We start from the raw sequence: 14,048 nt of genomic DNA on the forward strand, positions 1-14,048 counted from the left end.
TAACAATGTAGAGTAATTCTATTTCAGCACCCACATATCTTTCCCCTATTATCTGATGCCTACTGCACGCAAAAATTGCAAGACCTTTCTGAAATTTACATGTCCTTTACATTTATTCATTCACAATAGCAGACGTTTTTATCCAAAGCAACTTACAAATGAAGACTTGCAAATGAAGAACTGCACTCAAATGGGATTGCCTGACCAAGTAACTTCCTGGATTCAAAGTAGAAAGATTTATCAGACCACTGCAGTGTTATTATTTATATATCATTCTTTTTTTTTTAATACTATGATATTTTTAAATCTTCAGTTTTCATTTTTAAATTTAGTTTGTTTCATTAATCTTGTTGTTGTTTTTTTATTCAAACTTTTCATCTAATATTTCTATTAGATTTTTTTGTTTTCATTAGCTTTATTTAAACAAATGACATTTTATTTTTAGGTAATAATAACAACATTGGTCCACTGGGAAACAAACCTTTGTTCCATGGTACGAAGTTGCAACAATGCGTTTTTGACTAAGAACTAATGTGGATTTGAAATAATCCATATTTATTTATTTATTATATTTATATATATTTTTGGATGAACAAAAACTCAACATGTAATGGTCATCTGTGTTGTCTGTACAAACCATTGCTGAGACTGTTGTGGCATTATTTGAGTGAGCTACTGTACCACTTACTGGTCAATTACTGTGGTAAATTGAATTTCAGATTTATAAATCATGGCTGGTTGCTTTACATGATGGTCACAAAGTATTTTATTTTTCTATGAGGGCCGTTCTTATCCAAAATAAGCCACAAAGTAGACCATGCTGATAATTTAAAGTCTGGCTCTGCGAGGCTAGTTTGCAACTGTCTGGTTCCCATGCTGAGTCACTGTGCAAAGTGAAACTTTCTTGGAAGGGTCATTTTCTTACTACACTCACACACAAGCGAGCACTTAGAAACAGACACTCACTCTTTGAACACAGAACACACTCCATTCCCCACAAATCTGAACTTTGACCCCAATACACCACCCCTTCCTCCTGTCCACTCGTCTCTTAATGGATGGTGATATATAAACGTCCTCCTCCCTCTTTCTCTCTATCTGAGAACACTCCTCCACACTAGCTGACGGCTGCGCTCCAGACCAGAAGGTTTGGTAGCGGTCCATGTTTTTAGTAAGCGGCTCTGACAGTGAAGTGTGCATGGCTCTGTGTGGTGTGCTCAACGGCACTGCGGTCTGTGTCGCTCAGCAGTCTGTTTCTGTGCCTGATAAGACGGGGGATAATGGTGCTGAATGTTTATTTTGATAAACCGCAGGGACATGACGAATCTGTGACTGCCCCAGACCGTCCAAGACGGAAAACAGATGCTAACTGCTCTTTTCATATTATTAGCAAGTAGGGATAAGTCACGATGGCTGACTTGTCATACAACAAACTACTGGTCAATTTTTTCTAGTTTTCTTTTTTTAGTTGTAATATTTTAGTGCTTTAGCTGTTAGCTAGTTTGTATAGTAAAAAAAAAAAACATCTTTATATGTTACTATTTATGTAGTATGACTGACAGAAACTTTAACTGTGTTCCAAACTTAGTTAGCTGCCTTGCTGCCTACATGGAAGGCCCTCGATCAAGTAAAAAGGTTGAGAACCACTGCTCTACATAGATAGCAACTACATGAGGAAATGGCTTTACTTGGGATAATTTAGCATTAGCGTGTTAGCACATTGCTAAGCTAACAGCGCAATACTCTATTAAGCATACATACAAATATTGATAAAATAACATGTTTATGATCACAATTGACTTTTTATAGTACTTTTCAGTATTGAAGAAAATATAAGAATTCTTAGTCAATATTTTCTCACCTTATATGTCATCTTGTATTTATTTTTTCACTGAGCTTGTTAAAGTGCATTCTGGAATTGCCCTATCTGTGTAGAGTACATGCAGTGCTGCCTTAGAATCAAATAAGGTATCTTAAAAGCCAACATAAGTTAAACTAACAATCAGCAGTGTGTCTGCAAAGAATGACTGACATGCTCAGTGACCAATCAAATTAGAGAGCAAGGCAATCAGCAAAGTGACTGGTAGCCAAGGAGAGAGATCATCCCATCTTGTTTACCATAACCACCATCGTCACAATATCCATAATGCTCAATCAATGCCAGTAAGTATTGCTTTATATATGTATGCTATTAGTAAGAAAATAAGAGAATGGGAAAAAATAACATTTTGACCTAAAAAATATATCCAGCTAATGTCTCACAACTCCGTCCAAATTCATGACTCAGGCACTTTAAGAGAGACAAATAACCACTGTGCAATAGTTAATCATTATCATATTAAGCACTGAGCGTATGAATGTAGTAGCATTTAAAATCATGTGTTTCTAAGTGCAGTGATGCCTAATGCAACATTCACACTGTGTCATTATTGATGGGCTAATCCATTAGCACTATGAAGGCACAAAACATTGATCATACAGCAGTGGGGCCCGTCCCACGTGCAACAGTGTATGTGAGTCAGAGGTCAAAGCCACAAGCCTGTGTCATTGGAACATGCTTTATTTGTATGCCTTTTACCTACATAGAAAATAGCAGCCCGGGGCATTTCCAAACTCACTTGCCTTAAAGGGTCTTTGACAGTAGGATAGAATATTAAAACGACCTACTACTACATTTGCCAAAACGTGGAGAATACAACGGAACACACTGCACGGAATACTGTATCCCAACATGCAATGCACTCAACAATGTGCAATTAAACTGAAGAGATACATCAGTGATTTTTGGCATCTGCCAAAACCAAACACAATTTTTTAGACAAAACTGAATTAAAATGTTCTTTATCTTTGTACTCAAATATATAATTTTTTATTATGAAAACCCTTATCATTTATCTCTTGAATGTCATGCGAACTTCATTCTATTGTATGCAATTTTTTTAGGCCTACTCTTTTTAATTTCATCCATCTGACTTATTCACAAAAACAAAAATACAAGATTTTAATGCTTTAACGGTGTGATTTCATATTAAAACCGCTTTTCTTTGTTTATGTTCTGCAATAAAAAAAAGGTTAATTTAAAAAAAGAAGAGGAAGAAGAAGACTTTTGCCCATATAATAAAAATCAACTGGGGTCCAAAAATGGATATTGAACCAAACTGACTTTAATTGCATGGACAAAAACACAGCATACACAATTAACACACTTAAAACACAATCATACACATACACAATTAAATATCCAATCATCATTAATTTATCGATACCTATAAATCTCTAATATCGGCCATTAAACGATATTTTACTGATAGACTGTAACTTGAACTTTCAAGTTTACAACATATCACACTGCACAGAATACTGTATCCCACAATGCAATGCGCTCAACAATGAAATAGAAGTCATTACAGCAGTGATGTAGAAGACATTTTGACACAAAATTGAATTAACATAGATAATAACTGCAGATATGCAGATATTAAAATGGCCAATAATATATAATTATTATTAAATATCCAATCATCATTAATTTATCGATACCTATAAATCTCTAATATCGGCCATTAAACAATATTTTACTGATAGACTGTAACTTGAACTTTCAAGTTTACAACATATCACACTGCACAGAATATTATATCCCACAATGCAATGCGCTCAACAATGAAATAGAAGTCATTACAGCAGTGATGTAGAAGACATTTTGACACAAAATTTAATTAACATAGATAATAACTGCAGATATGCAGATATTAAAATGGCCAATAATATATAATTATTAGTATAATTAGTATAATTGATAGTATATGATAGTATAATCACCATCATATTAAATAATTAAAATATTAAGATATTGAAATTCTTTATTTTGTGTTTGTTTTATTTAATAGATAGATAGATAGATAGATAGATAGATAGATATTTTTCAGTTTTTAATTTCCAAATAGATAACTGGACACCATTCTGATTATGATTTAATGAAGTCATGTCATATTTTTAAAAAATATAGTGCAAGCTAGTATCCCATTCTGAACATAATCACTAAAATCTCTTAAATTCTTCAAGTGACCCTTTGGCCTGTCATAGATCCACCCTCATTTTCAGATAAGGCCATGTGAATCCTCTCTGGGCGATGCACCGTCACTAACTGTGACACTGCAGAGCTCACAGAGAGAAAAAAGCACAACTTCCAGCACCGTGGACAGATGGACAGACCCAGACCCCCCACCATACTGCACTGTCCCATTCCTCCAGCCAACAGTTCTGACCCAATAAGAGAGAAACACAAACACAACATACTTCCCACTTTCCAACCAAACAAACCTCAAGGATCAACCACAAAACAACAGAACAATGCCTTCTGAGCCCTAAATTAGAGGAGCGGTGAGATAATGTCAGCCGTTCCCGCTGGGAAAATGCCCTATTACCAGGCAGAGGGATCTTTTGTCCAGACAGCAAACGAGCAGCATTGATTGTACTCGCTGTTTTAACCAGTGAGGTGGCCGATGTCTGAGCCGGGCTCGATCAGCCTCTCTCGCTCTCAAAGACGCGAGCAGGCATGTCGTTCCCAGGTGCCCTTCCCCCCATCTCTGCCTGGCCATTCCCGAAGCATACATTTCCTTCTATCTGCTCCACACAGTTGTCATTATACATACTGATGTGGAGATGAACGTGTTCCCGAGATCATATACCTGAGAACCGAAAACACATGCATGCACAGCTGATCAAACATCACACATCAATCACACAGGGCGAACAGAGCAACACGCAACGCACTAGGTACAGGAGAAATCACTCTGCATTACTAACAGTATAGAGTGTTAAAGTTTGTTTTGAGAGAAGGATTTTCTCCTTTTATGAGGCCTCATTAACCAATTAATTAGAATTAATTCCAAAGGAAACTTTTACTGCTCAGAGTTTTTTAGCTGTTATAGCTAAAGAAATTGCCCGATATATTTCAAAAATGTGAATGAATGAATGAATTAATGAATGAATGAATGAATAAAATTGGGTTCTTTAAGTTCTTTTATTTTTAGCGCTACAGAATTAAACCACTCCTTTGTTATCAAAGATATTATATTTTATTATGAAAACCCTTATCATTTATCTCTTGAATGTCATGTGAACTGCATTCAATTGCATGCCATTTTTTTGCTCTCTAATTTCATCCATCTGACTTATTCACAAAAACAAAAATACAAGATTTTAATGCTTTAATGGTGTGATTTAAAACTGCTTTTCTTTGTTTATGTTCTGCAATAAAAAAAGGTTAATTAAAAAAAAGAAGAGGAAGAAGACGACTTTTGCCCATATAATTAAAATCAACTGGGGTCCAAAAATGGATATTGAACCAAATTGACTTTAATTGCATGGACAAAAACACAGCTATTTTACAAAATATCTTATTTTGTGTTGCACAGAATAATAAAAGTCATATTTGGAATGACATGAAGGTTGAATTTTTGGGAGAATGCCCTTTAAGTATCAATTTAGTCTCAGATGTTTCTTATAAAGTGCCTCAGGAGACATAAAAATGAGGCAGTCCTTGGTACAGTAAAAGCAGGGCTGCCATTACATTTCACTGGGGCCTGGGACAACATTTTTATGGATGGGCTCCACCACCCTCCACCAGGCCAAATGAGTAAGCTATATCAGAGAGGACCATGGTGGGCCCCCCTCGTCACAATCCCATCCCATTCCCCCTTTGGTACAGAGCTATGAAATGAATGTGGACAGTACTATACAGCCCAGATAATTTGGTCTTGGAAGTATTTGATGAGAAATGCTCAAGTTAATGAGACAGTTCACCCCAAAAATAACAATTCAACATTTACTCACCCTCATGCTGTTCCAAACCTGTATGACCTTCTTGGAACACAAATGAAGATATTTTGGGAAATTCTGGTAATGAAACAGCGTTGGTTGACTTTCATTGTATAGACAAAAACACTAAGACATGTCTCAAACTATCTTCTTTTATGTTCCACAGAAGAAATTCAGTTGTACACGTTTGGACTGAAATGAGGATGAGTGAACAATGACAGAATTTTCATTTTTGAGTCGACTATCCCTTTAATACCATAATCTCAGACTTTTGGTGTCTTGGCAAGACAGTTGAGACATCGAGATCTCCTCTGAAACTCGCAGTGAAGTCTATTAGGATGACAAACAACAGCACTCCTTGTAACTGACTTTAATGAGCACATTTTATGGATGTGTTGTGGATTTCCAAACTGCTTGAATTTGTTTCAGACAGATATGGGAATTTCATATAAAAGTTTGAGACATGTAACGCAAAACAACACTGAGGTACAGACGCTGAAACCAAATGTGTCACAGCGGTCTCCCCTATATATCCCGACACGCTGGCACCGTGTATGAGGGGCGCAGTGGGTCGGGGATGCCTAGAGTGGGTGTGTGATGTATTGCATTGCTCAAGCAACTGCATTCGCTCTGTCTGTATTGATATAAACAGCACGGAACCGGTGGACTCCCGGAAAGCCCTTTTATTTCGGACACACATAGGCCTACATAAACTTGTCCGCTACGGTCTGTTTTCATACCTGAGTAACCCGGGCAGAGGTATGGAGCCGGAGCCCGAGCCCAGCAATCCTTTCTTCCCACTCAACAGCTTCTCCACCAGCCCCACATTCCCGGTTCGCGCCGCCTCCAGAAGCTCCTGCTCCTTCCCCATCCCGGACACAAATTTAATCCACGAGAACAAAAACAATCCGGACTGAACGGCGAGGTTTCCTTTTAGGATTTCTGCGGCATGTTACCGACAAACAGACGCTCCGCCGTGCGCTGCTGTATGAATAAAGCCGCTAGTCCATACCAGAGCTCAATGATGGAATGATGCACCGGATATTTACTGTAACACGGTCCCGGTGCAGCTGTGCTGAACGGGAGGTGATGGTCCTCAGACGGGCCGGTTGCCTAGAGACGCGGGTTAAATCACACTCACCAGCCGCTCTGCCCGTGCGCTCTCGGTCACTGTACACACGCTGTTCTCCGCGCGCGCTTTCTCTCTTTCTCTCTCTCTCTCTCTCTATGTGTGTGTGTGAGTGCGCGCGCCGTTGTACTGGCAGCAGGGCGGCCCAGCATCAGTGTTTCTGTCTTTCGGTTCCTATATGGCAGTCTTCTGTTACGAGAGGAGAGAGCTGCTCCGGCTGGGCGTGGAATACCGAACCGAACACTGTTACTGTAACCTTGTTTTGATTTCATTGGCGCACGAGGAGAAAATATGTCATATTATAAGGAACGTTTACACCCTACTGTGGTGGAGAGATTGTAATAGTCTACTATGGTACTCATTGTTTGCCATATTAACGGAAAAATAGCATGTAAAAAATAATGTAAAAATACCATGGTAAAAAAAAGTCATGGTAATTCATAGCAGTCATTTATTTATTTATTGTTTGTTTGTTTTGCAAGGATGCAAACTCATTTTTGGGGACAAGAACATTCCAACTATTAATCAGATGATTAATCAGAATATGAGCATGGAGAGAATGTGGGCTTCATGTAAACGTGTAATTGCCAAAAGCAGATTAAGCCAATATTTCAGTTTCTAGAATTCTGAAAACACACACACACAAACCGAATGTATTGTAAAATCTGTGGAGCATGATGTGCATTTAAACAGTTACTGACTGCATTTACATGCACAAGAATATTCCTACAATATTCTGGTCATATTCTGATTATGTGTCATGTATACATTAACCAGATTTCAGTTTGGTAATCATTCAGTATCATTGTATACACGAAACTGTCATTAAATCACAATCCCATTCCATAATTGACATGGAACCACCACTGTACTCTTTTCTAAGAGACATTTTTTAGCTATAATTGTGAAATACTGAATGAACACAGATTGCAGATATTCTCAGGTTTTGTTTACAACTTCACTAACATCTCCACAGCATTACTTCCTGTGCCGTTCAGCTGTGAAGTCTTGAAGAGAGGAAAAAAATGCTGTGCTAAAGACTGGAGGAACAACACAAGAAATGAAAGAAAATGAGATGATCTGGTGTGTGTCTGTGTGTGTGTGTAAGAGAGAGGCAGCTGCAGGCCCACTGGGTGTTGGAACGAGTCACTAGATTTCAGCTTTGCCAAGAAACAGAAACAACCGGATCTTATGAGGCAGTTGTGTGCAAGCTCTCTGCATTACTCACACAAAAACAAGCGGTTGTTCAGTGTCTATTTAGTTACTAACTCCAGGAATAAACTCGTCCATAGAGCAGCAAACAGAGCAGTATTCATCTGCCTTAATAGGCAATGCATAGAGTAGGAGCACACTCAAACACAAACACACACACAGTTGCAGACCTGACCTGCAGAGCTGTTGAGTGGGACCTGACTTTACAATTCATGAGAGTACCACATGAGATTGAGTTTGTATGGAGGTGAAGCCAAACCAAACTGAGATTACACAGACTGAGACCTTTTTTTGGAAACCCAGGGGAAAAGTGACCTTTTAAGTAGCACCTAGCAAAAGTGATTCATCCCTCGAAAAGTCAAAAGTTGATGCAGAAAATATGTCAAAACACTGTGCAAGTAAAAGCATGATACAGGAAGCATTGTTATGGATTATGGACTTGTATTTTGGCCAGAAGTTAAAATGCCTTGATGGATTTGTTTCTTACAAACACGCAGCTTTTTACTTCACAAGACATTAATTAATGGGCTGGAGTCATGTCGATTACTTGTGAATTACTATTGTGATGTTTCTTATCAGCTGTTTTGACTCTCATTCTGATGGCACCCATTCACTGCAGAGGATTCATTACTGAATAAGTGATGTAATGTTTAATTTCTCCAAGTCTGTTCCGATGAAGAAACAAACTTATCTACAGCTTGGATGGTCAATTATCAGCAAATCAGTTACTGTTACTCCACTACCAAACAGCTGCTGGTCCCCACTGACTTCCATAGTATTTTTTTCTATACTATGGAAGTCAGTGGGGACCATCAACTGTTTGGTTACCCACATTTAAAAAAAATATATCTTCATTTATGTTCAACAGAAGAAAGAAAAAAACATAAAACTCAAAAGTATGATTTTTTTTTCACAATAACGGCAATAATTCAATTCAAGTTTATTTGTATAGCGCTTTTCACGATACAAATCGTTGCAAAGCAACTTGGGGCAACATGTATATCGAAAATAGCAGAGGACCTAGGACAGATCCTTGTGGCACTCCATATTTCTCTGCATTAAAATGCATTTAAAATAGATTTTCCATAGAACTAGAATTTCCATTTCATGCCAACATTATGGCTAGGTAAGCATGTGATTGAGAGCATTTGTTTCAGCCCAACAGCATCTGATACATATGGATCATCATTTATTTAAAAAAATAATAATAATACTAATTAATAAAAAAATAATTTAACATTTTAGATTTTATTCATCATTTTATTTCAGATGTCTCAGTACTTCAGCAGCCTCTGATGTACACAAGAAATAACACTTTCACAAGTTTTGCTTGATTGGAGCATCATTGTTCGTCATTTGTGCTAAAGAGGTGGGTCTCCATCTATAAGGGGCGTGTCTATTACATATTGGGGCCTAGGGGTGTGGCCTAGTACTACATAAGAAAAGTTCTTGTTTCTTACAATCAGGTGTTTCTTCCAGCTCTCCATGTTCAAGTCCTAACATCTGAAAAGTGTTCTCCAGTTGGAAGCTTGTTTTGTGAAGAGCATTAAAACATTAATTTAGAGAACAAAATGTGAGAGAAAAATCAAGCAGAACCTCTGGAAAAGGTGTGCAGTCACAGGCACTTGTAGAGGCCGCTGTAGAGAAAAACAAGGGCAGGAGAGAGAACAAAGCAAAACCAAGAAAACATTTCAATATTTTTGCCATGATATTACCCTTTTCTTTTAAAGTATAAATAAGAAAAGCCAAAAACAAAAAATAACTAATATAAACTCTTAGATTTCATACACCAGTTGAGCGGTTTTCACCGTTTTTTTTTTTTTGTGCAGAAATGCTGGTAAACAGATCAACAATGTGACAAAGCATCAGTTAAACATTCCATGTTCAGACTGAATGGTGCTTTATTAGAAAAAAAATTTTTTTTTTAAAAATATCCTATTTTGACTGTTGCAATGCAAACATTCACCTAAAAAGACAAAGATGTAATGACAATGTGTTTAGTTGCAAATACTGAACTAATATCAAAGTGTTGCACTGCAAAACACAAAATCTGTCCATAGAGTAAAAGAAATGAAGTTGTGCAATGCAAATCTAAATCTAATGCAAACCTAGTGTGTTCGTGAACATAATTCCGAAAACATATTCCCGTTTTTGAGACGCTAACATAATGAAGATGTAAATATTTTGCCTACACCAATTCAATCGCACTTATTAACAAAGCATTCTTGTGTATCACAATTACTATACATAATCACAAATTTATTAATCACTAAATATTATTTTGTAGTTATTGTTAAACAAAAGAGTTCGGAACAGTGCAAATTAATTTTTTAAGACATTCCTCCAAAGATATGACATTCAACATCACACACCCTGACACTCAGGGTGTAAGACTGTCCTGGGGTTAAAGGTCAAGAGTGGAATGTGCTCCTACACAGCGTACGAATTGGTTAGAGAGAGAGAGAGAGAGAGAGAATGTGAGCAAGAATGTGAGTTTATCACCCCTTTACACTTTCCCATGATAATTTAAGTGGTGCTCGCTGACACAAATAAATGAAGTGAAAGAAATAATAAAAACAGGAAGAGAGCAACAAAACGTCTGTGAAATTCCACAGGCTGTCCCAAAGAGTCTTTTCACTTGATTTTTTTCTGATGCTAAAGCTGTGTGTGTATACTATAGCAAAGAACACTGTTCTTTATGAGCAGATGCCACTGTTTGCAAAGCCTGGATCCCGAGTGAGGTGAGATCTCCATCACGGCACACATACCATCCTCTTCTTGGCTGCAGAGTTGGGATTTTTTATGGCGCCGGGCCCCTCCAAGCACTCTGCTGCTCCCCTGTGGCAAGTGTCAGTCCTGTATGCACACACTCATGCACTGCTACTAGCTGTTGCTGCCTCCGCTGGTGAGTTTGAGAGACTTTATTTGATGCTGGAGAGAGTCTTTCTCCATCTGGGCTTCCGCTAGCGCCATCTTGGCTTTGGAGAGCTCCAGTTTCAAGCATTCATTCTCCTCAATGAGCAGCTGTATGGACGGAAAAGATTGGCGCACAAACTGTTTATTGTTTATCAGCCTGGATGCTTTGCTTGAATGACAATTGTCATTGTATAATTGATGTTAAAGGGGTCATATTTTTTATAATTTTACTTTTTCTCTAAAGTCCCCTTATAAATATTAGTCAAGCTTTTTGCACCAACAACTTCATAATAATGGTTTAGTTATAACCATTTTCTACAATCTTTATTTGGCTCTCAGAATAATAAAAAAAAAAGATTAATTAAAAATTTATTTTTGCTACTGTACCTTTAAGACGTCTGTAAACATTCTCCTTATTGGCTGCACAAGATTTTAAAGTTGGACTAAAATGATCAGGCAACTAGAAATAAACTCTCATAAGTCATATTTTACTAACATTGGAATTTTTCAGAAGAATATGCAGAGCAGTAGGTACTACACCTTTTTACAGTTATCATTAGTCATTCCTTTAAGTAATTTGAATTTAATTTTAACAGCATCTATCTTCATTATTACATCACCGTGACTGGGTGAGACACCAAAAAAAGGCATCACTGATGTGTAACTGCATGAAATTTTCTAGGTTTCTGTCATCAGAAATCAAAATTTTTCAGAACAAGCCATTGTTCGCAGCCTAGTTTCAATAAATGATTTTTTTGGACTGGGGAACTTTTGAGTTGTTAAACTTACAGTTTTTTTATAGTACAGTATGTTTTCATAGCACATAAAATAATTTTTAAATAGAAAATTGTATTATTTATAGTAATGATTGCCTTAAAATTGAAATAAACCAAATCATAAACAGCAATCTTGCATCACTGTAAAGGCTTACAAACGTACATGGGTATTTAGACCGCAAACTGAAATGTTCACATAAAGCTGCAATTTTACAGTTTTATGTGGGCGTACCCTGTGATGCATTACATCATGAAAAACTCTTCAATCATTTACATATCGCAAGTTCTTCCTTGTGTACCTGTTCTTTACTTGAGGGGGTGGGGCTTGTGGGTGACAGAGGTGCAGTCTGAGTGGCTTTCGGCTCACTGGCCACACCTACAGGAACTTCAGGGACAGAACTGAGCCTGCTGTCATTCACAGGCCCCGCCTTCCGAAGCTTTGAGTCCGCAGCACGCTCAGCTGTCCGAAGGGAGAGAGGGGAAGGGATGTGTTTAGTACGTGCATTCCTGAGGTTTAATCCTATTTCAAAATAATTCAAAATAGAGGAGACAAACTTCAAAGTAAAAGAGAGAGTGCATGCATGTGCCAGACGGATTTAAAGAAGGGGGAAATGATGCTATAAGGAACGATTATAGTTCAGGTGAGAAGGAGGTAGCAGGAAGAGAAAAACAGGAAGTAAGGGACATGAATAACCTCCTCCGATGCTGAATGAGCCGTCATCTTGGCGATGAATAAGAAGATTATGAATATGCACAGCGATGGGTGTGGCCTCAGGCTCTGATGTGTTGTCACGGGGACCATCATCCTGATTTAAACACATATTAGTTCATACATGCTGGTTCTTGTGTAAAAAGTGAGCTGTCTTGCTATCTACTGTGGTTTTTCATTGAAGTCAGTGCATTCTGGGATTGCAGATCGCTAGGTTTTGGAATTGAGGGGCTGTGCACAAATCACACATTGTTTGAAGTGAATGTATGTACCAAAATATTAGTACTGGTGTTAAAAAAATTTAATATCAATATCATGTTAATACTACATATACAACAGTGTCGTAAATAATCCAGCACCAGAAGCTAAAACTGTCACACAAAATCATGTCAAGAACATGACAGATGAACGCGAGACGTACACCCAAAAAACACGCATGTTTTAAATGTGATTCATTGGCCAAAAAAGAAAAACCCCAAAATAAGTGATAGTCTACAATAATTCTGATAAAATCTGATATTGTGACAGCCTTAATGTCTTGTGTCTAAATGTACCTTCAGATTGACGTGTGTATCTTTAATGGTGATCTCCATGGGGAGAACCTGGGAGGTGGAGTCCTCCTCCAGGAACAGGGCGAGGTTTCGCAGTGATGCCATGAGGAAGTCAGCACAGAAGGCCTGTAGGCGGCACTGCAGGAAGCCATTCTGTTTGGCCAGAGGAGAGTGAACCGCAGCTCTGGGACCGCTCTCCAGCCTCACTTGCACCTCTGGATTTAACACCGCGCTGGGCTCCGACCCTGACCCAGAGCCTATGAGAGAGAGATAAACATGAGAAATTAAGTAATGTGCTAATATTATCCTTAACTGACTTTAGAAAATGTGTCAAAAATGTTCTGTAGGTTTAAAGGTTCTTAGTTTTGATCCCTGAAATGCTTCGTTCACACTGACAGTTGGGCTCTTCAAGTGAGGTATACTGTAATTACGATTTCTGAGCACATGACCAAGCAAATATCTGTCAAACAAATGTCATATTTGCAAGTATTAAACTCTGAATTCTAGGTGATACACAAGCTGCTAATATCATAAGGGGAATGTCTACTTGTCTACTAGTTAATCAAGTCAATAACTGGACACGAAATATTGATTTTATTAAGTTTAAATGTTTTATTAGCTCACTAAACGCCAAGCTTCAATGAAGAAAAATGGTTCCTCATGGCTTTAAAGGGGTCATATGACGTTGCTAAAAAGAACATTATTTTTTGTGTATTTGGCGTAATGAAATATGTTTATGCAATTTAAGGTTCAAAAAACACATTATTTTCCACATACTGTACATTATTGTTTCTCCTCTATGCCCCGCCTTTCTGAAACGCATCGATTTTTACAAAGCTCATCATTCTGAAAAGCAAGGTTTGCTCTGATTGGCCAGCTATCCAGTGCGTTGTGATTGGCTGAATACCTCAAGCGTGCGACGGAAATGTTAC

At 37.8% G+C, this 14,048-nt stretch overlaps 2 protein-coding genes across 3 annotated transcripts in view; both read right to left on the reverse strand.

The window, feature by feature from the left end:
* The window catches only part of LOC107744944 (ankyrin repeat and sterile alpha motif domain-containing protein 1B-like), a 145,833-nt gene extending 138,794 nt beyond the window's left edge, over positions 1–7,039 (reverse strand). Inside the window, exon 1 of the mRNA XM_016558773.1 lies at positions 6,564–7,039. Coding sequence (XP_016414259.1) covers positions 6,564–6,694 — 131 coding nt within the window. The 5' untranslated portion in view covers positions 6,695–7,039. The remainder of the gene's footprint in view (positions 1–6,563) is intronic.
* A 2,936-nt stretch (positions 7,040–9,975) lies between these two features.
* LOC107744929 (UHRF1-binding protein 1-like) overlaps positions 9,976–14,048 on the reverse strand; it is a 35,362-nt gene continuing 31,289 nt past the window's right edge. For both annotated transcript variants that reach the window (XM_016558757.1, XM_016558758.1), the window contains 4 exons: positions 13,120–13,373; positions 12,551–12,662; positions 12,156–12,316; positions 9,976–11,188 (listed from right to left, as the gene is read on the reverse strand). In XM_016558757.1, coding sequence (XP_016414243.1) covers positions 11,048–11,188; positions 12,156–12,316; positions 12,551–12,662; positions 13,120–13,373 — 668 coding nt within the window. In that variant the 3' untranslated portion in view covers positions 9,976–11,047. The remainder of the gene's footprint in view (positions 11,189–12,155; positions 12,317–12,550; positions 12,663–13,119; positions 13,374–14,048) is intronic.

This window comes from Sinocyclocheilus rhinocerous, unplaced genomic scaffold (assembly GCF_001515625.1).
Source record: "Sinocyclocheilus rhinocerous isolate Xijiao unplaced genomic scaffold, SAMN03320098_v1.1 scaffold258, whole genome shotgun sequence".
Lineage (NCBI taxonomy): Eukaryota > Metazoa > Chordata > Actinopteri > Cypriniformes > Cyprinidae > Sinocyclocheilus > Sinocyclocheilus rhinocerous.